This window comes from Prionailurus bengalensis, chromosome A2 (assembly GCF_016509475.1).
Source record: "Prionailurus bengalensis isolate Pbe53 chromosome A2, Fcat_Pben_1.1_paternal_pri, whole genome shotgun sequence".
In the NCBI taxonomy this organism is placed as follows: Eukaryota; Metazoa; Chordata; class Mammalia; order Carnivora; family Felidae; genus Prionailurus; species Prionailurus bengalensis.
In genome coordinates this window covers 21,901,010-21,922,842 of record NC_057348.1, presented here as the reverse complement: position 1 = coordinate 21,922,842, position 21,833 = coordinate 21,901,010, and the positions used below count along the sequence as shown (strand labels likewise).

At 52.9% G+C, this 21,833-nt stretch overlaps 1 protein-coding gene across 3 annotated transcripts in view; it reads left to right on the top strand.

The window, feature by feature from the left end:
- Window positions 1-21,833, top strand: part of TKT (transketolase) — a 45,027-nt gene that overhangs the window by 15,415 nt on the left and 7,779 nt on the right. For 2 of the 3 annotated variants that reach the window (XM_043587638.1, XM_043587635.1), the window contains 11 exons: window positions 699-890; window positions 2,860-2,978; window positions 4,435-4,628; window positions 5,398-5,562; window positions 6,655-6,811; window positions 6,942-7,072; window positions 8,222-8,305; window positions 8,412-8,505; window positions 9,713-9,835; window positions 10,554-10,804; window positions 15,995-16,008. In XM_043587638.1, coding sequence (XP_043443573.1) covers window positions 699-890; window positions 2,860-2,978; window positions 4,435-4,628; window positions 5,398-5,562; window positions 6,655-6,811; window positions 6,942-7,072; window positions 8,222-8,305; window positions 8,412-8,505; window positions 9,713-9,835; window positions 10,554-10,729 — 1,435 coding nt within the window. In that variant the 3' untranslated portion in view covers window positions 10,730-10,804; window positions 15,995-16,008. Of the gene's footprint in view, window positions 1-698; window positions 891-2,859; window positions 2,979-4,434; window positions 4,629-5,397; window positions 5,563-6,654; window positions 6,812-6,941; window positions 7,073-8,221; window positions 8,306-8,411; window positions 8,506-9,712; window positions 9,836-10,553; window positions 10,806-15,994; window positions 16,009-21,833 lie in introns of those variants that run through there. The other variant, XM_043587636.1, reaches the window with a different exon arrangement.

The window sequence follows — 21,833 nt, the reverse complement described above, 5'->3', positions numbered from 1 at the left end:
CCGTCCCCCCACATCTCAGAGTCTCTGAACTGGTGTCCCTTCCTCTAGCCTCATCCCCTTGGCTCCACCCTCCTGGGATCTAAGGAAGGCTCTGTTCACTAGGTAAATTGCCCCCAAGTTCAGTGCTCTTTTTATCAGGTAGCACTGCCTTTGAAGCCATCATGGTTGCCTTGTGGACTCAGGACAAGGCCCCCAGGACAGAGAAAGGGCTAGGCCTAGCGTGAGTCTTGGGGTGAGAAGCAGCCTTGGAGCCTCAGGCAGAGCCCATCCTAGGATGCACTGTTCCCACCGTGATCCCGGTCCTCAGATGCCCCTGTTAGTGACCCTTCTCCCACCTGATAAATTGCCCTGGGATGCTCCTGGTGCCATGTCTCGGCCTCCCCATCCTGCCCCTGGGATCGAGTCCCCAGGGCTCCCCACCATTACTAGTTCCTGGGCAGGTGGAGAGAAGTAGACCCACCCCATGCAGGTGTCTCAAGTCCCGTGCCCCCAGTGAGAGTAACCCCACCAACTGTTCATTTACTCAGCAGAGCCCTGGGTGTGGCCCCAGCTGGTCAGCAGGGACCTGACGGATGGCACTGTCGGATGTCTTGTGCGGCTGCTGTGCCCTTCTCTGGGGACAGCTCTCCAGGAGGGATGGGCTGGGAGCACGGGGCCCCGGATGAGGGGTTAGCCTCTGACCCACTTCCTTTCTGCAGCTACCGCGTCTACTGCATGATGGGAGACGGGGAGCTGTCGGAGGGCTCTGTGTGGGAGGCCATGGCCTTCGCCAGCATCTACAAGCTGGACAACCTGATTGCCATTCTTGACATCAACCGCCTGGGCCAGAGCGACCCCACCCCGCTGCAGCACCAGGTGGACGTCTACCAGAAGCGTTGCGAGGCCTTTGGGTAAGTACAGGGAGGGCTGTGGCCTGAGCACGCTCACGGCAAAGGAGCCATCCCAGCTGGAAGCTTTTTAGGTTCAGGGGCTGAGTCAGCTGCAAGCCTTCTAAAGAAGGTGTCTGTTTTTCAGCGTTCGACTCAAAATTTCAGACTTAAACTAGCAACCCAGGCCTCCAGCTGGAGTTGTGGGCTGAGGCCCAGAGTGAGTGAGTTCCTTTATTGGTGAGGCTGTGGGACATGATAGTTCTCGAGGGGTTTGAGCATCCGTCCGGTGGCTACTACCTGTACGTGGCCCTAGCCAGCCTGAAGGGCAGAAGCAGGCCCCCTCTCCTGGTGAAGTGGGAAACACGGGGTTTTCAGATTTCCTCGAGGGGCCATGAATGGTTGGGAATTTGGGGTCACGTACTCCCAAGCAGGGAGGTCATCTGGGTGGGTGTTAGCCAAGGGGGGCCCTCACCTCAGTGTCCCTCCCCTGACCCAAATAAAAGCTGTGCTGTGGTTGAGGCTTTAGGGAACCCAGGCCCCCGCACTCATCCTCTGCTGAGGAGGCCCTGGGCTGGGGCTGTGCAGGGTTCCAGGGGCCAAGGGCCTCCAGGGCCGCTCTTGTAGAGGAGTCTACCTGGCAGAGGTCAAAGGTGGGATTGCAGTCTGTGGTTACATAGCAGCCACAGGTTGTTCTCTCTGGTGACTGACAGAGGAGGACACTGGGCCACCAGTGTCTCTAGAGCCTCCCCAGGCCGTGTTGGCTGGGGACTTGCAGCATAACCCTGGCAGTGTCCCTGGGTCTGTGTCCATAACCTGTGTCCACAAGTCCTGGTTGTGTCAACAACTTGCATTGTGAACTTGGGCAGGCAGGCTTGTTCCATCCTCGGTGCCTCAGTTCATGTGTCTATAAAATGGGGGAAACAGAGTGCCTGGGTGGCTCAGTCGGTTAAGCGTCTGACTTCAGCTCAGGTCATGATCTCGTCATCTGTGAGTTGGAGCCATGCGTTGGGCTCTGTGCTGACAGCTCAGAGCCTGGAGCTGTTTCAGATTCTGTGTCCCCACCTCTCTCTGCCTCCCCCCGCCCCATCTCTCAGAAATAATAAACATTAAAAATAAAGTCTTTACATTTCAAAAAAAAAAAATTGGGGAAACAACAGTACCCAGCCCAAGGGATTGTGGTGAGGCTGCAGTGGGTTCATATGTGTGGTGCTCGGTGAGTGCCCACAGAGTGCGCACTCCGGACACGTTAGCTGCTATTTTATTGCTGCTAATTTGATTGCTGTTGATTGCTACTGGAGTCCCAGAAAGGAGGGCCTGAGAGAGAAAGTTCGGCCTGCCCAGGCTCCTTCCCTTCTATCTTTGTCAGCCTGGCTCACTTTGTGTTTCCAGCACCACATCCAGCATTTATGGAGTGATGTGTTCCCTGAATAAAAGGCCAACAGCAGACACATTCCAGACCCAGTGCATTGTCCCCAATGCAGCTTTCAGGAAATGAGTAGATTTCAGGGAACCGAGTAGATCAGAAACGAAAGAGAAAATAAATGGACCAAGCTTTGCAATACTTAGGAAAGAGAAAGAAAATCTATTCAGAGGCAAATAAGAGGACGTAAAAGAATGTGTACAAAGGAGAAAGAAAAAGAGAAAATGAAACCAAAAGTGGGAACAGAAAAGTCCAAAGTCTTTTTTTTTCTTTTTTTAATGTTTATTTTTGAGAAAGAGCAAGTGGAGGAGGGGCAGAGAGAGATAAGGAGACAATCGGTAGCAGGCCCCTGGAGGTCGGTGCAGAGCCTGATGTGGAGCTCGAACTCCCTAACCACGGGGTCATGACCTGAGCTGAAATCAAGGGTTGGATGCCCAATCGACTGAGCCACCCAGGCGCCCCTGACACTCTTCAGTATTTCCCAGCCTATGCCTGTGCAGCAGAGTGAGGGCAGCCCCTCGGGGGGTGGGCCCTGTCCCTCACTGCTCAGTCTCCTTCCTCTGTCCCCAGCTGGCACACCGTCATCGTGGATGGACACAGCGTGGAGGAGCTGTGCAAGGCCTTTGGCCAGGCCAAGCACCAGCCGACGGCCATCATCGCTAAGACCTTCAAGGGCCGGGGGATCTCAGGTCTGTCTGCACACCCTGCCTCGCTCACCCCACCCCTGGGACCAGGCCGTGGCCAGTGGAGAGAGTAGGGCTTTCCACAGGTGGGGTGGTCTCTGAGGTCCTGTGTCTGGGGTAGTACTGACCCTTTGCCACCTTACACTGCATGCACCTGGCTGGGGAAGGGGGGTCAGGCGATGCTGTGCTCTGAGAAGTGACTCAGCGGTCAGCGTGGCTGAGCCAGGATTGAAGCCCAGGTTGGGCAGGAGGAGAGGAGGGCCTGCAGGAGGACTCACGAGTGACACAGTCCCCCACACCCTTCCTGGTTGTCATCTGCACGGCATCCTTGGCAGCTCTCACCGTCTGCCCTGAGTGGAAGGGCTGGCGCAGAGGGCCCAGAGAACCTGGGAAGACCGGGTAAAGTGCGTCCAGAGTCCTGTATGAGCAGAGGGCCTGGGAGGGTCTGGAAGATGTTCCTGGCTGGGCCTGAGAGCATGATGCAGGTGTAAGCCTCCTCCCCAGCACTCAGGCTCCTGGGGCTCCAGACCCCTCGGGCTGAGGCAGCCCTGGCCCATGGTAGACATGGGAAAACATGGCTAGAAGTGGTCAGGGAACTTGCCCAGGGACATGGGGCCTAACTGTAGACCTCGGGCCAGCTTCCCTGTGCCACGTGCCGTGGCAGCCCACCTGCCCATGTGGACTCGGGAAATGAGGACAAGTACTGCTGTGTGGGAGAAGGTGCGTGGGTCTGGAGCCTTCTGGTGGGGGGTGGACATCAAGGAGAAGACCTTTGGGATCCTCCCCACCCCAGTGCTGCTGCCTGACACTGATGCCTCAGGTGTTACCATCAAGTGGGATCTGGAAACCGCAAAGCTTCTGGGGCAGGTGGTGGTCTGTGGGGGTGCTGCATGCTATGTGGGAGGGTCAGTCCTTGGCTCTGCCTGGGCCGCAGTGACCTCAGAGGAGGGGGCTCTTAAGCCTTGCTGGTCCTCACACAGCAAGGCAGCATGGTGAGGAACGTGCCTGGGTGCCATTCTGCTGCACACCAGTGTGTTGGGTGACCTTGACCGTGCTCCCTCTGCTCTGGGCCTCAGCTTTGCCTCTCTCATGGGCAGCATTCCTCCTGACCAACCCATTCAACAAACTGAGTAGGTTTCTACAACAGATCCCTCCCTGCATGTAGGGAGGCAGTACAGCGGCCCATGCATGCTCCCCTCCCCTGTTGGCTGTGGGCTCCTGGAGAACTGCCGGCTACTTGGTGGGCACCAGGCATGTGGACTCCTGGTCACCACGACCCTCTTTTCCTGACCCCCGTAGCTCCCAGCACAGGGCTCTGCCTCACTGGGGCAGCATCCTTCTTGCCCTATATTTTCCCCTCCAGGGAGGCCTCCTGGCCTGCCCTCAACTGGTGGAGCGGTTTCCTGGCCCTCGGGAACTACTGTCTTACTGGGCCCTCTGCCCTCCTCTGTTGCACCCACAGGCATAGAGGACAAGGAGGCTTGGCATGGGAAGCCCCTCCCCAAAAACATGGCCGATCAGATTGTCCAGGAAATCTGCAGCCAGATCCAGAGCACGAAGAAGATCCTCGTGACTCCCCCACAAGAGGATGCCCCCTTAGTGGACATCACCAACATCCGCATGCCCAGCCCACCCAGCTACAAAGTTGGCGACAAGGTACAGAGTTGGGCTTGCTTTTCTGGCCTGGCTGGCGTAGTCGTCGTTCTCTGGTTTCCAGAGCCTGGGGCCGAGATGTGTCTCTGGGAGGCTCAGAAAGGGAGAGAAGAGGGATTTGCTAGTGAGGAGGAACCCTGAGGTGTTGGTCCTGCCATCTCCTCCGTGGGGACTGCCAGTTCTGGAACTATTTACCTGCACAGGCTCAGAGAGGACAAGAGACTTGCCCAGTCACACAGCAACCTACTGGTAGTGCTGGGATCAAAGCCCACAGCACCTGAGTGTCTCTCCATCCCTGGCCCTTCACTCTGAGTCCCTAGGTCTGAGCTCAGGACTCTTCTCCCCCACCCCCCACCCTCTGGTGTGTGGCCTAGCAGAGCCTCAGCAGGCCTGTCCTGCTCCAGGGCCCTCCCCTGTGTGAACCATTACCAGGCTTTATGACTCCCAGGCCCTCTGTGTATTCCTGTGTGGAGTAGGGTAGATTCATGGACCTCTGTCACAGGAGTGGGGGGATCTGTTAGAACATCTGCAGCTTGGAGGGCTCACAGCTGGGCTCAGGACAAGAGGCTGCGGGCACTTCCAAGACCTGTAGGAGTTCTTGTTGGCAACCTTACAGAACTTAAATTTCCATGGGACTGGGTGTTGCCAGGCTTCCTTTTTCTGCCCCTATTGTTCTCCTTTTCCTCCCTAAAAGTTGGAGCCCCTCCGCTGAGGCCAAGCCAGGCTTCAGGCCATCCCAGTGCTCAGAGCCCTCATGCTCTATCCCCCACAGATAGCTACCCGCAAGGCCTATGGACAGGCCCTGGCGAAGCTAGGCCGCGTCAACGACCGCATCATCGCCCTGGATGGGGATACCAAGAATTCCACCTTCTCAGAGATCTTCAAAAAGGAGCACCCAGACCGATTCATTGAGTGCTACATTGCTGAGCAGAACATGGTGGGTGCTGGGGTAGGCAGGTGGGCACAGAGCCAGCCACAGCCTTGGGGCTGAGGTCCTCCTGTTCCCCTGGGGCAGCTATGTTGGCAGTGTTAGGTGCCTGCTGGAGGCCATCCCAGAGAGACCACAGGAACCGCCAGGACCCGGCATTGACCTTGAGTACTGTAGTGGTAAGGGAGAGGGATGTGCCCGTGATCTTCGGGTGCACATATCCCGGATGAGGGTACAGACAGGAGCTGAGTGAGACTGCGGTCACACGCAGGAAATGCGGTGTGGAGGCCACGCGTGCTGGTGAAAGGCGTGCAAGGCTTGTCTCTTGGGGTAAAGGGCCTTCCAGGTGTAGGACAGGCACAGTCACAGGCTGGAACGTAATGGGTCCAACAGCCCTGGTCCTCTGGCCAAACTGCCCAGCCTGGCCTACAAGCCCCCAGCAACTGGGAGCTTCCTCTGTCTGAAGGCCATCTGGCCCTACCCTATCCAAAATTCTTTCTCCCGCTGAACTTGAAGTTCTGTCTCTGAGGCTTCTAGTCTGGGCAGCTGGAGGGTCCAGACCAAACTGGCAGGGTGTGTGGGCTGGCGTGGGCCCAGGGGCTGGGGAGGGAGGACTCACATCAGGAGGCAGCCAGTTTGGAACCACTGCCTGCATTCGGTGCTTCTAAGCAGGGATTTGGGTCTGGTACTTCCTCAGGCATAAAGAGGGTTGGGGAGGACTGGTGTCTGTAGAGGGCTGGGGGTTGGCCAGGAAGATGGGGCCTGGGGTTTTGCAGAACCCCAGGAAAGAACATCTGTGTCCAGGTTTATTAGCCTACCCTCTGCAAGGTCTTGCTTATTTGCTAGAAAAAAAATCCCCAGGAAAGTAATTTTAAGAGAATTTTTGACGTGGCTATTCCAAGTCAAAGGAGTTTGATGTTCAGAGACAGACTGTGGAATCCGTGGGTACCCAGGGATCTCTTGCATGGGGAGAAGGGAATTCACTTACTAGGATGACTGAATCCTCCGACCCTCAAGAGGGGTGAGACGTTCTGGGCTCTCCGGCCACCCTCTCCCCCATCTTTGGGGCTGACACTGACCATCCCCCTACCTGCTTCCCAGGTGAGTGTCGCCGTGGGCTGTGCCACACGCAACCGGACAGTGCCCTTCTGCAGCGCTTTCGGGGCCTTCTTCACACGGGCCTTCGACCAGATTCGCATGGCGGCCATCTCTGAGAGCAACATCAATTTCTGTGGCTCCCACTGTGGTGTGTCCATCGGTGAGTTGAACGGGGCCAGGACGCTTGTACCTGTAACTTCCCCAGACTTTCAGATCAGGAGGTTGGGGGTCCAGGATTCCATTCCATGGGTGGGGGGCTTATTTCAGTTGTATCCTTTCCTACACCCCAGGGGAAGACGGGCCCTCTCAGATGGCTCTGGAAGATCTGGCCATGTTTCGGTCAATCCCCACTGCAACCGTCTTTTACCCAAGTGATGGTGTGTCTACGGAAAAGGCAGTGGAATTAGCAGCCAATACAAAGGTTGGTCACATGGCTATTCTTTTTTTTTTTTTTAATGTTTATTTATTTTTTTTAATTTTTTTTTTTTCAACGTTTATTTATTTTTGGGACAGAGAGAGACAGAGCATGAACGGGGGAGGGGCAGAGAGAGAGGGAGACACAGAATCAGAAACAGGCTCCAGGCTCTGAGCTGTCAGCACAGAGCCCGACGCGGGGCTCGAACTCACGGACCGCGAGATCGTGACCTGGCTGAAGTCGGACGCTTAACCGACTGCGCCACCCAGGCGCCCCTGTTTGTTTATTTTTGAGAGCAAGTGGGACAGAGGATCTGAAGTGGGCTCCGTGCTGACAGCAGAGAGCCTGGTGCAGGTCTTAAACCCACGAACCGAACCACGAGATCACGACCTGAGCCAAAGTCAGACACATAACGGACTGAGCCACCCACAGGGCCTGGTCGGTCACGTGGCTATTCTTGACCAGTATGGGTGGGGGTGGGGGAAGGTGGGGGGGGGGTGGTGTCAGCATGCCAGCCAAGAGCTGGTCTGGTCATTGACTGCCCCACAGTGGTGTCTCCTGACGTTGCCACTGGTGTTTGTAGTTTGTAGAGGTTAGATCAGGAAAAACAAAATACACATGCCCCTTCCTGCCACATAGCAGACATTGCTAACCCAGCACCGTACTCTCGTCGCTGAGAATCTGCAGCTCCTGCACCATCGGGCCGTTGACGCCTGTCTGCTCCCCTGAGCTGGGCTCTCCAACACCGAAAGAATGGGCTGAGTAACGTGGTTTCGACCAAGAGCCACAATGCCGTAGACCGGGGTGCCCCCATGGGTCCCCTTCCTTCACCAGATGCCCTCTGGGGGAAAGCCCGACTTAGAGACCAGCCTACCTGAAAGAAAAGCCATTTTCTGTCTGGGGCCTGGGGCTGGCCAAGCTGCTGGGCTGCTCTCGCTCAGGAGGAGTGTCTGGAGAGGTCCACCCTGTTGAGGAACGACAGTCCCTTTTCCTACTGGAGGGGCAGCCAGCATGAGGTGGCTTGTCACACACCCAGGGGGGGACAGCATGGTGGAGATTTGCAAGTGAGGAAGGCTGGCCTTTCTAGAAGGAATCCGCTCCCTGAGGTTGGCCGTGCCGCATCCTATAATCCTTTGTCATTCTGCTCTGTTCCAGGGTATCTGCTTCATCCGGACCAGTCGCCCAGAAAACGCCATCATCTATAACAGCAATGAGGATTTCCAAATCAAACAAGCCAAGGTCAGTGCCATACATGCCCCAGTGAGATCCCCAAAGCATGCCCGAAGCCAGGGCTCACCCCGGGCCACCAATCCCTGAGCCTCATTGGCATCCATGTCCTCCCCAGGTGGTCCTGAAGAGCAAGGATGACCAGGTGACTGTGATTGGGGCCGGGGTGACCCTGCACGAGGCCTTGGCTGCTGCTGACCTACTGAAGAAAGGTGAGGGAGGGAGGGACCCAGCAGGTCCCGGGTCGGGTGCTGATGATGTACTAGGTCTTGGGGGTGAGAATGAGTCTCCTTGAATTAAATGGTAGTAATAAAAGCCACCTTTTGAGCACTTGTGACTATATGGCCAGCATGATGCTAAACGCTGGGGCTGCAGTGGCCATAGGCCCAGGGCCACAGGGCAGGACTTGAGGTGCCTCAGCACGGTGGTCAGAGCAGAGGTCTAGAGCCTGCCAATAGGCCTGAATTGCCACTTAGTGGGGGCACTGGTTATTAAGCATCACCATGCCTCAGTTTCCCCATCCATAAAATAGAGATACTGTTACCTTTCCGGTGGGGCTGTCCTGAGGATTTAATAAATGTGACCTAGCATCGTTATCACTGCAGCCTCACAGATGTTAGCTACTGATACAGTAGGGGAATTAGCCCCCACCCACACCACAGAATCGCAACAGACGCCTCGTCGTAGCCGTGCTGAGCAGGAAGGAGAAGGCAGACGTGGGTGTCCTTAGGAAATGACCTCAGATGTGGGTAGGAACTGATAAGCAGACAGGCCCAGGCAGAAGGAACAGTGTGTACAGGGCTCCAAGTTGCTGGAGAGAAGCCAGGGGCAGCCCAGCCCTGTCAGGGATGGAGACCCAGGGGGAAGACTTGAAGCAGGCACGGGACAGTCAGACTTGTCCTTCTGAGGCCATTCTGCTGGGTCCCCGCCTGACCTGGCACCTGGGCCTGCAGCCACCGCACCCCGTGAGCCCCGGCCCTGTCTCGCGTCAGACACCCGGAGCTGTCCTCTGGCTTTCCCTGTATCTTCGAAGGTACCTGGGAGGATGAAGCAAAACTGTGCAGGTCCCTGCCGTGCCACTCCGCACTCTTTGGTGGTGCAAAGGCTGAGATCTCCTGATCCAGGATATGAGGGAAGAGAGAGGGGCGCTTCTGTTCCCCAAGACCAGATGCTCCTAAACCAGGGGGTGCGGGATGGGCCCAGAGGATGTGGGCATCACAGATCAGCAGAGATAGAGGGCAAGCCACTGAGGGTTGGCAAACACTAGCCAGGTGGAGGGAACAGAGGGACAGAGGATGCAGGCCTGTAACTGCAGCAACTCTTCAGACACCTCCGCCTGCCCCCACCTATCAGAGGACACACCCACAGCATCCAGCACATTCTGCTCAAACCGCGCCCTTGTGTTTTCTCCCCTCACAGAGAAGATCAACATTCGTGTGTTGGACCCCTTCACCATCAAGCCCCTGGACAGGAATCTCATTCTCAGCAGCGCCCGAGCTACCAAGGGGAGGATCCTCACCGTGGAGGACCATTACTACGAAGGTGACGAGCCCGAGCTAGAGAGGCAGGGGCAGATGGGTCAGGGGAGGGCCAGGGCCACAGGACCACAGTCAGAGGGCTGGACGTCTCTCCATCCCCCGCCCCAGGAAACCCAGAGCCGTCCTGCGGAGCAGCTAGCACTTGGCCTCTTAACAGGCCCCAGGCTTGGCTAGGGACCCAGCAAACGCAGCTGCTGGCATGGCTCCTTGGAGCCCCTGCCACCCAGGGAGCCTGTGAGGATCTTGACCTTGCCTCTAAGAGTAGAAAAGGTGGCCTGTGTCCCTGACATAGTTGGGTGTTAAGGCTGTTGTACGGGATCACACTGGGAAAGCAACACAGAATCTCTGTCTTGTACAGTCCTGTGCACAGCAGCCCCTCACTAGCACACTCCATGTGTCCTCCAGGACAGGCTCCACTCCAGGGGAAGAGATGGGCCTAGTCTCTGGGTCAGGTCCAGATGCTCATTCGTTTATAACCGCTGCCCAGAGGATGGTGTTAAAAATGATACAGAGGCTACATTTGGGCCTATGATAAAACATAAGTATCATGAGTGATTGGTGATGTCTGCTCTGGCCGCAGGCCTGGAGGAGGGTGTATGTGTGCGGTCTCTGTCATCCTTGGGTAAAGGAATAAACTCAGATTAGCAGAGGGCCGGGGAGGAGGTGCCCACTGCTCACCCTGAGGCCCACGTCACCTGACTCGCCTCCTTTCCTTTACCCAGGTGGCATAGGTGAGGCAGTGTCCTCCGCCTTAGTGGGTGAGCCTGGCATCACTGTCTCCCGCCTCGCCGTTGGCGAGGTACCAAGAAGTGGGAAGCCAGCTGAGCTGCTGAAGATGTTTGGCATCGACAGGGATGCCATTGCACAAGCTGTGAGGGACCTTGTCGCCAAGGCCTAGTAAGGGTAAAGTGTGCAAAGGGTTCTACACATTCCCGAGATTCTGGCAAAGGTGCTCAAAGATGTAGTGAGAGGAGTAATAAATTTATGTTTTGAGAAAAAATGAATTATCCCTGAAGTGTTTATTTGATGTGAATGCAGCCAGTACTGGTAGAGGGCGAGGGAAGGCATCTGAGTCTTGGTCAGTCACCTCCCCTGGGCCCAGCATCTGCCCTCAACCACCAGAACTGCTCCTGCCCCCGGACACCGCCAGACAACGTTAAACTGCAGCCTGCCTTCCAGCCCAGAGGCCACAACGCAATCTCACCTCACCCTCAGCCAGCAGGCTCCGTGGAGGTGAGGGAGCCTCCTCCTAGTCTGGAGGGCCCCTCAGGGCCGCCTCACCTTCCTCACAGCCCTGTGGTCAGAGGTCTCCCTGGGTAGGGAGGCGCATTTGTTTATTGTCCCAGCTCCTCAGGTCCTCTTAACGAGTAGCCTCAGAGAAGCAGAGAGAAACAGGGCAGTCCCTCTCCTGGGGAAGGTCACCCCCTCAGGTTGGCATCAGAGCGGCAGGTGGTGAGGCAAACGAGGAGGCCCAGCTGCGACCCGGCACCACAGACCAGAAGTTCTCAATCCCGTGTGCAGAGTTTATGAAGATGCAGGTTCCCAGGCCTTGCCTCTGGAGCCTGGGATTCCATGTGACAGCGGGTCCAGGAGCTTCTGTTTTCACGCTTAATGGGCTCCGCAGACCTGTGTGCCAGGCCTGCCCCACTGCTGGTTCTCTCATCCTGTGACCAGAGGATTAGTTCTCCCCCTACCAGCCTGAGCTCAGCTGGGGGGCGAGGGGGGAGCAGGCACTACAGAAAGCCCACGTGTGGGGGCCGTGGGAAGCAGTCTAGCCCTCTCTTACTACATGGGAAAGGGAGGTGGGGGGAGGATAACTCTCAGCCACAGCACTGGGTCCTGACACAAGTGTGATTGCCCCTTTTTGTATAATCCAAGATAAAAACAGCAAAACCATAGAACAAAAACCAAGGTCTGCCGGCAGCAGCCCCGAGACTGAGAGCTGCGGTAGGTGTGCCACCTGGTGGCCATGCCTGGTACCGCGATGCCTTAGAAGCACGAGGAAATCCAGACAGAGCTGGAGGTGGGTGTGCCATCTCGTGGCCATGCCTGATACTACCTGGCCATGCCAGGACAGACTCCTTCCTGGTACCAATGAAAGGCCCTCCCGGCCCAGCTGGCAAAGAGGGGAAGCTGGAGATCACATTTATTCACACCACACAGTCATGCACGTGACATGGCTACGGGGGGTGTATGGGGTCATTTACAGTCCCCAAGCTGCTCAAAGGAGGCTGCAACTTGCGAGCCTGACAAAGGGGTAGGCAGGGAGGCGGCAGCCTCAGAAATCCCCGCAGACCAAAACCCTCTGGTGTAAGAGACCTGTATTCTGTTCCCACCTGTGCCACTCTCCACTCTGCCACTGGGGGATCATCTCCCCAAGCCTCAGTTTCCTCATCTGTGAAATGGGAATAACGGCAGCACCTCCTAATAAGGCTGCTGTGAGGACGCAGTAAGGGATGCAGGAGTACCATTAGCACTGTGCCAGGGGGCTGAAGACAGCTGCAATTCAGAGCGAGTCCCAGGCAAGGGCACCAGCTCTACCGGTAGAGTGGGCACTGGGTTGTGTGTGACCACAGACGAGTATTCAGGACACACAGGGTTCCGCCTGCTGCAGCCCAGGCTGGTTTCCAACACCTGTTAGTTTTTCATGGCACTGTATGGATATACCATATTTTTTGTATCCGCTCATCAGTTAATGGATACTTGAGTTGTCTGTATATATTCAGGATACAAGTCCCTTATTAGATTTATGATCTGCAAATATTTTACCCTATTCTGTGGGTCTGTCATTTTAAAAATCCTTTTTCTTTTGAATTATAGATTCACAAGAAGTTACAAAGAAAAGTATAGCGGTCTCTTGACCCGTCGCGCAGCTTCCTCCCAATGATGGCATCTTACGTATTAGCACATTACCAAACCAGATAATGGACACTTTCACAATGTCTCAAGTGACCACAGACTTACTCGGATTTTACCAGTGTTCATGTCTTTCTCATTCATAGGACCCAAGGGTTTTCCCTTTTTTTTTTTTTTTTTCTGTGAGGAGGATGGGGAGGCAGGACTGTGAGATACGTCACCTGCAGTTAGGGGGTGGGGGGGGCCAAATGATCCTTCCCTCAGTGAAGTTCCTCTGCTTCCAAGGGGCTGAGAGCCACACAGATGCCTCTTGCTGCAGAGCTGGGGTCATAACTGTGCTGCCCAATCCCACCAAAGATTTCCTCCCAGATAGTGTGTTGGAGGTAGGGACCTGGGTCCCCCCTCACAAGGAAAGCCACCACCTCAAACAGTCTATCCCTGCTTACCGGGCTCCAGGATCCGGGGCTTGGGAGGATATTACTTTTATAACTAAAGCATTTTGGAGGCACGTTCCAGTCACCCCCCCCCCCCCCGAATATAGCCCACCTGGGCCTTCCCTATGCTCTCTCTGTCCCCCTCTGGGAAGGGGAAGAGGTAACAAGACATCAAGGGGACACCAGGCAAATGCCCTGGGCAGGATTCCAGAAATCACTGACCCTCGGGGATCTGGGTGTTAGGGATATGTGGATTTGAAGTATGGATCACAGACAGTACATAAGTGCAGAAAGTGGGAAGAGGAGGGGACAACCATAGGGCTCCTTCCCCTGCCCCAAGTGGCAGCTCAGTGGGGCCCCCCAGCAGGGATACTGCTCCCACTGTCCACTCCAGAGAAAGGGGGTCACCCAGACATGGCCCCTAGTGCAAGAGGAAGAAAGTTTCCCCTGAAGTGGATGCCACAAAGAGGCCCAGGTTGGGAACGCAGGGTCTGTGTTCCGCCCGTTTGGTGCTGACATACTTGAGGCCAGGTGCAGCTGTGGGAAGAACGAGCCTTTGGTCCAGCTGGCAAGGCAGGAAAAGGCTGGGAACTTTCCAGGGCTGTCCTCAGGGTTGGGGGTCCTGCTGCTGCCCCTATGACCTGGGCCTGACACCGGGAGTATCCTGCTCCCAGCCCCTCTGGGAACTGGGAGGGACAATGGGAGGGGCAGGGAGGGGCCCAGGAGCTGCGGAAGCCTCTATGTTAGTCGGCTCAAGCCACCATAATAAAATCCCACAGGCGAGGTGGCTTCAACAACAGAAACTAAGTTGTCACTGTTCTGGAGGCTGGGAGGTCCCAGATTGAGGTACTAGCCAGCTTCTGGTGAGAGCCCATGTCCTGGCTGGTAGACGTGGCCTGCCCTCCACAGACATGTGGACACAGCATGCAATCTGGGGTCTCTTCTCATAAGGGCACCAGTCCCATTGGGTCAGGGCCCCCCTGCTCATGACCTCATTTAACCTTTAGGTGCCTCCTTAGAGGCTCCATCCCCAGATGCAGTCACATTGGGGTTAGGGCTTCAACCTATGAATTTAGGAGGGACATAGTTCAGTATGTAAGAGCCTCCAAATCCACCAAGTTCACAGCTTGCCTCCTGCTTCTGCCTGAGTCTCCATCACTCACCAAGGGGGAGTTTACTGGTACACAAGTTATACACGGCCCGTCTTGATGCTCCTGTTGGTGACTTCAGATCTGAGCATTCAGTAAGTAACGCTCGTCACATATGTTCTCGGAGGGGAGGGTGGAGGGCAGCTGACCAGGGTTTTAACAGAAACTTCCTGTCCATGTGCCACACCCTGAATTCAGGGGGTTTCCACCTCTCCTCCTCCGTGCTCAAAAGACAAGGAACCACTACCCAATTCAGAACCGGATGAGAAGCTTTCTCTCTACAAGAGAGTATTTGGAGCCAAGCTGGGGTCCACCAGGGTAGGAGTGGGGGGTAATCGCACATTAGCTGATCTCAGGGACACAGTTTCAGCCGCTAGCCAGTCTGGCCGTCAGCAGAGGCCCGGATTGCATATCCTGGGAGGAAGAGACTGGACCGCCACCATGAGGAATGGACTCATGGACCAGAGACCCCGGGCTGCCGCAGTGCCTCCTGGCAGTCAAACAGCACCAAAGCTGCAAGATGCATGCTGGCACAAAGAGGAAGCTTTCAGGCAGCTCCCATGAGACTGCACAGGGCTCTTCCCCACTAACGCCCCAGGTCCTATTGATTTTACTGCCTACCTGACCCCCAATGTGCCACTTCCTGCCCCATTCATCCTAGTCCAGACCTCCATCACCTCTCCCTGCTCAGATGACAGTCAATGGCCTCCAGCCACCTCTTGACCTCTTTCCATCCCCTCAGCTCATTCTCAGTGTGGCAGCCCAAGGAACCTTCTAGAACCTGGTACAAATACTCTCCTGTTCAACAGCCCCCTTTCCATGACTCCCACCAGATGAAGCCCAGACACTGGCCGAGGCCCTGAGTGGCCTTCTGCCCCCCACTCGGCCTCCCCTCAAACCGTCTCCCCCTCACTGTCCAGGCCCCAGTACAGGCCCAGTTCCAGCTTCTCTCGGTTCTCTCCCACTTCCTCTTCTGCCTCCTACCCCTCCCCAGCCTGGGCTGGTGCCTAAACACTTAGGGCTGGGGAAAACACAAGTCAGTCTGGCCCAGGAAGAGAGGACCAAACAGGAAGAAGCGAGAGATTGGTGGGGGTGGAGGGTACAATCACAAGAGGCTTCTGGGAGGAGGTTACATCCAGGAAACAGACTGGATTCTGACAGAGTGGGCTGTGTGTGCATGGGGGGTGGGCGAGGGCCTTCCAGGAGGAAGGCACAGGCTATCTGGGCAACAGCAAACATCTAGCTTGACTGGAGGCCTCGCGGAAGGGGTGGAATGATATGGCCTTGAATACTTCTGATTTTACTTTTGCAGGAAGAGGAACTTCTTTCTTTCCTTCTCCAGTGTTTTACTGAATGCTTTCCATTGCCCAGGTTCTGTGCAAAGAGGAATCCAAAGGTGAGCCAGCCCCAGTCCACGGCCTCCAGGCCTGTGACTTCCCAAAGCTGGTTAATGAAGAGATAGGAGATTTCCTTCCGCAAGTACCAGGTCCTAGGCCCCAGGCAATGCCTTCCTGTGGCTTTCCTTAGCAAAGACAATGCAGACTACAAGGCTCAAAAAGGGGTTTGCTAAACCAAGAGAAAATAAAGGCAGAGAGTACTTGAAGTCTGAAATTAAATCAAATTCAAACTAGTCAGACTTTCCAGAGGTTCCGAAACTTCCCAAACCAAAATATCATCGGACTCTCTGTTCATATCGCCCACACGCTTGGGAAGTCTGTGCACAAGCCGGAAGTGCGGTGGTGATCTCCAAGGCCACTCACCCTCTCACCAGCCTCTGGAGATAGTTAATCTAGACATCGTGGGGGCAAAAACTATCTTCCCCACTCCACTGCCTCACTGTCTGTGCTCATGTCCGTCCTCTCTCTCTCCTCCCAACTCAAACACAGTAGGATAACAGAAGGTGGGGGAGGGCAGGATGAAGCAGAAGGAGAAACTTTAATATTTTAACCCAAAATTTAATATTTAAATTTTTTTTTTAAATATTTATTTTTGAGACTGACAGAGAGCCTGAGTGTGAACAGAGGAGGGGCAGAGAAAGAGGGAGACACAGAACCTGAAGCAGGCTCCAGGCTCTGTGCTGACAGCTCAACATGGGGCTCGAACTCATGAACCATGAGATCATGACCTGAGCCAAACCAAAAGTTAGATGCTTAACCAACTGAGCCACCCAGTACCCTTGATTTGCCTGGACTCTGTTTTGGTTTGGTTTGGTTTGGTTTTTGGCTTTAGCAAGGTCTGTATTTTCTTTCTTTCTTTTTTTTTTTAATATGAAATTTATTGTCAAATTGGTTTCCATGCCTGGACTCTTAAGTACATTCAGAATCCACTTTCTTGTTTTTTTTTTTAATATTTATTTTTGAGACAGAGAGAGAAACGGGGGAGAGGGACAGAGAGACAGACACAGAATCCAAAGCAGGCTCCAGGCTCTGAGCTGCCAGCACAGAGCCCAACATAGGGCTCGAACTCACAAACCGTGAGATCATGACCTAAGCTGAAGTCGAATGTTTAACCGACTGAACCACGCAGGTGCCCCAGAAATTTAATATTTTAATAAGTTGTCAACCAATGACAAATAAGTTGCAGGCTTTCTGAACTAAATATTTCTAAATTCTCATGCTTTACAGGGTTCCCTAGAAAATGGCCTTCCTGAGATCTCTGGCTAGGAGAAATCTCTTCCTCTCTTCTCTGTATTTCTTCCTTTCATAAGGGAATTCGATTTATTACCTTCTATCAAGACAATGTGTTCTGAGTTGTGAAATCCTTAAAACCTGGGTAATTTCTTGGTTCGTCTTTATTTTCTCCACATAGCCAGGGACAATGCTTTTGCACAGGGCAGATGTCACATGAATGGCTGTCCAACAAAGTGGGTAATTAAGAAAAGAGTAGCAAAATAGTACATCAGCCTGAGAAAACTTTGTGATGGTGGTTGGAAGAGTTCCATGTGCAGACACATTGCCGAAGGTTTCCTGCATTTCGTCACCATAGAAACACAGGAGTGTGTCCACTCCTATAGCGGGAATGACTTTTACTTTTATAAAGGAATGTTAAATCATGTGACCTCTGGGATGGCTTTGCCTGCCTTTGCAACTCCAGATGACAGTTCGCCGAAGCTTCATTACTATGCCAGCCACCCACACAGTCACTGTCGCTGGTGTTCTTTGTTCCTCAGTGTGGATCTATATTTCCGTCTGGAATACTTTTTCTTCTGCTTGAAAGTCTTCAACATTTTCTATACATGTTGGAGATTAATTACTTTGGCTTTGGCTATCTGAAAAACTTTTTTTTAAGTAAATTCTGCTCCCCAATGTGGGGCTTGAACTCACAACCCCCGGATCAAGAGTCACATGCTCTACTGAGTGAGCTGACCAGGTACCCCTGAAGACTCTTTACGACACCCTTACAGGCCATAGAATTTCAGGTTGACACGGTTTCCCCCCCGCCTTTGATATTTTAAAGATTTGTCCTCATTGTCACCTCACTCACATGGTTTCCAAAGAGAATCCTTGTGTTTTTTGGTTCCTCTCTAACATGATGTTTTTCTCTGGCTACTTCAAAGATCTTTTTACCACTGGTTTTTATCAATTATTTATGTAAGTCATTGTGACATGTTTTGGTGTAGTTCTCCTTCTGCCTAGTGTGTTTGGGGTCCATTGAACTTCTTGGCTCTATGGGTTTATAGTTTTCATCAAATTTGGAAATTTTCTGCCATCATTTCTTCCAGTATTTTTTTCTTTGGCACCATTAACCCCTCCTCCTCCTGAGATTTCCCTTATGTGCAGATTAGATTGCTTAAAATTGTACCACAACTCAGTGGTGCTCTGTTTTTTTTTTTTTAATTATTTTTTTCCTCTGGGCTTCATTTTTGGATACTTTCTAGTCCTGTGTCTTCAAGTTTACTAACTGTTTTATCTGCAATGTCTAATCTGCTGTTAATCCCAACCAGCATGTTTTTCATCTCTAGAAGTAGGATTTGGGTTTTTCTATCCTCCATATCTCTGGGTTTTGTTTTTTGTTTTTGTTTTTGTTTAATGGGCTATAATCTTTTAGCAAACCTGAGTGGGAGGTGCAGAGATTTCCCATACACCCCCCCATCTCCACATATGCACAGCCTCCCTCCCTATCAACATCCCCACCAGAGTGGTGCATTTGATACAGTTGATGAACTTACACTGACACATCATTATCATCCCAAATCCACAGTTTACATTAGGGTTCACTCTTCAGGTTATATTTTCTGTGGGTTTGCACAAACGTATAATGACATGTGTCCACCTTGATAGTAACACACAGAATAATATCACTGTCCTAAAAACCCTATGTGATCCTGCCTAGTCATCTTCTACATAACTTTTTTAATACATGGAATACAGTTATAATAACTTTAATGTCTTTGTCTGATTATTCTAACATTGTGTTGGTTCTGGGTCAGTTTTTTTTTTTTAATGTTTATTTTTGAGAGATAGAGTGTGAGTGGGGAACAGGGAGAGAGGCAGACACAGAATCCGAAGTAGGCTCTAGGCTCTGAGCTGTCAGTACAGAGCCCAATGTGGGGCTCAAACCCACAAATTGTGAGATCATGACCTGAGCTGAAGTCAGACGCTTAACCAACTGACCCGCCCAGGTGCCCCTGGGTCCTTTAAGTTTATTTACTTACTTTGAGAGAGATCGTGCAAGCGGGGGTGGGGTGCAGAGAGAGGGAGAAAAAGAATCATAAATAAGGTCCACATCATCAGCGCAAAGCCCGACATGGGGCTCAAACTCACAAACTGCGAGATCATGACCTGAGCTGAGATCAGGAGTCAGACGCTTAATTAAGCCACTGAGGCACCCCGGCTTTGGGTCAGTTTTAATTGATTGATATTTCTACTATTTCTTTTCATGTCTGGTTATTTCTTATTGGGTATCAGACATTGTGAATTTTACCTTACTGAGCACTGGATATTTTCTGAATTCTCATAAAAATTATCAGGCTTTTTTCTAGGATGTACTTTCTTGGTATTTTATATAGTAACCCCTAAATCATGAGCTTCTGCAGTCTGGCTTCTGGGAACAGATCCTGTTCCACCCCTATGTGGGTTCTGAGGATTGTTTCCCTCTGATCCACACAGAGGGCTCTTTCCCCAGCCTTGGGTCTTTTCCTTGCACATATGTACCAATGGGCACTCAAGCTGAGTGCTCAGAGAGGATCCTGGGCATCTCTCCAGCCTGCTTTCTCTCTCTCTCATCTCCAGTAGGCTACACTGAATTCTAGCCACCTTGGCTTCCCTGAACTTCTAGCTGCTTCTCCTCGACTTGAGGAGCCCACTGGGCACCACCTGTGTTTCCCTCCCTGTCCTCGGCCTGGAGACCGTCTCCAGGCAGTAAAGCCAAAGCAATCAGAGGGCTCACCTCCTTTGTCCCCATCTCTCAAGAAGCACTGCCCTTCATTGCCTGATGTCCAGCATCTCGAGAACTGTTGTTTCATTGATTTTTTTTTTTTTTAGTTTTTTTTTTTTTTTTTCCAGTCAGGAAGGTAAATACAGTCCCTTTACTCCATCTTGGCTGAAAGCAGGATTCTACATCCTTTATTTAGATAAATAAATTGTGTGTAGGATGGAACATCCATGCATGGAAAGCAATGCTTTAACCAGTCACAGAAGACTACATATTGCATGATTCTATTTATATGAAATGTCCTGAAAGGCAAGTCTATAGTCAGAAAGTCAATTAGTGGTTGTCTAGGGTTGGATAGGGGAGAATTGGGGTGTGGGGTTCCTTTCTAGGTGATGAAGCTGTCCTCACATTGATGGTGGCCATAGTTCCACAACTCCACGAACACACTGAAAGCCACTGAACTTTGCACTTTAAATGGGTGAATTGTATGGCATGAGAATTTCAAAGTTCTCACAAACAGAAAAGAACAGCACGTGAGCTGCAACACTTAGCAAAAATCAATTTTGAAAGCATGCCCGGGGGATATCCAGGGGCAGCAGGGTCCTCAGGACACAGATACTGTTTGTATGAAGCTTAAGCACAGGGAAAACAACTCCCTAGACTATGTTCAGGGATGCCTATAGGCCTGTGGTGCAGAGAAATGCTCCACATACTAAAAGTGGCTTCTGGCCCCTCTGGAAGAATAGAGAAAATGACAGGGGTGTGTGCTGGGGAGGGAGGTACAAAGGGGGCAGTTTTACCTCCAATGTTTTATTTCTTAGTCGGGCAAAATCCTTCTCTATCCTTTCCTATATGCCTTAGAGTTTTAAAAAAAATAATAATGTTTATTTTTGAGAGACAGAGACAGAGAGACCGAGTACAAGCAGGGGAGGGACAGAGAGAGAGGGACACAGAATTTGAAGCAGGCTCCAGGCTCTGAGCTGTCAGCCCAGAGCCCGACACAGCTGAAACCCACGAACCATGAGATCATGACCTGAGCCGAAGTCGGAGTCGGAAGTTCAACCAATTGAGCACCCCTGAGAGTTTTCTTAATAGGATCACTTGTAGGACCAATCACTCTGCACTCCCACCCAAGTCAGGCACCCTGCTTCCTCGTGTAGTCCAAGCCCCTTGCCTGGGTCTGACTTCCCATCTCATGCAGGTGCAGAGAGAGCACCAGAGAGTTTAAGAACCCAACCTTTTCTACTTGAAGCTTATTTTCTCCCCCCCAGAGTAATGCAGCTTTGCCATCACCCTTGCACATGCCGTGTGTTTCCCAACCTTCTGAAAGCCCAGGAAAAAGCCTCCCAGCTCCTAAAGACAGCTGCCAGTGGAACCACGTGAGGTGCTCCTCTGTACCTCCCCCCCAGGGCTCTGCCCTCTCCTGCCACCACCCACCACCCCCCGCTGCCTCCAAGAAATGCCAAGCTCCTAGTAACCCCCACCTTCAGGCCACATGCCCAGCAGGCACTGGTTGAAAAACTTCACTGAAGCCCTCCTCTCACCTCCAGCTGGTGTCCCTCCCTGAGAGCTCCATTTCTAGCCAGCCTCATGAAGGCTCGGGGCTGAATCAGGCCTAGCCCCTAGGTGCCAGGTGGGGAGAGGGGGGCCCAACCACAGATAGGCAGGGCTGGGAGCAGGACTGCCACTCAGGGGACCACTTATCCCTGGGGGACCTGTATATAAAGGGCTCTGCCCAGCTCCCAGGCCTCTGCACTCACCCCTGCCTGAGGCTGCTTCTCTGCCCCCAGCCTCTCACCTGCTCATTCTTTTTAACTTAAAAAAAATTTTTTTTATTGTTTATTACTTTTGAGAGAGAGATAGACAGACAGACAGACTGAGAGCAAGCACGGAAGGGGCAGAGAGAGAGGGAGACACAGAATCCGAAGCAGGCTCCAGGCTCTGAGCTCTCAGGACAGAGCCTGACGCGGGGCTTGAATTCACAGACCATGAGATCATGACCTGAGCTGTAGTCGGCCGCCCAACCGACTGAGCCACCCAGGAGCCCTTAACTTTTAAAAACTGAAATGTCACCTCCATAAAGAAAAGCACATAGAACAGATACACAGTGTAACAAATCGTTAAAAAAAGAGATACCTGTGTAACCAGCAGTCAGGTCAAGAGACAGAATGCCTGGCAGTTCTTTAAAAAA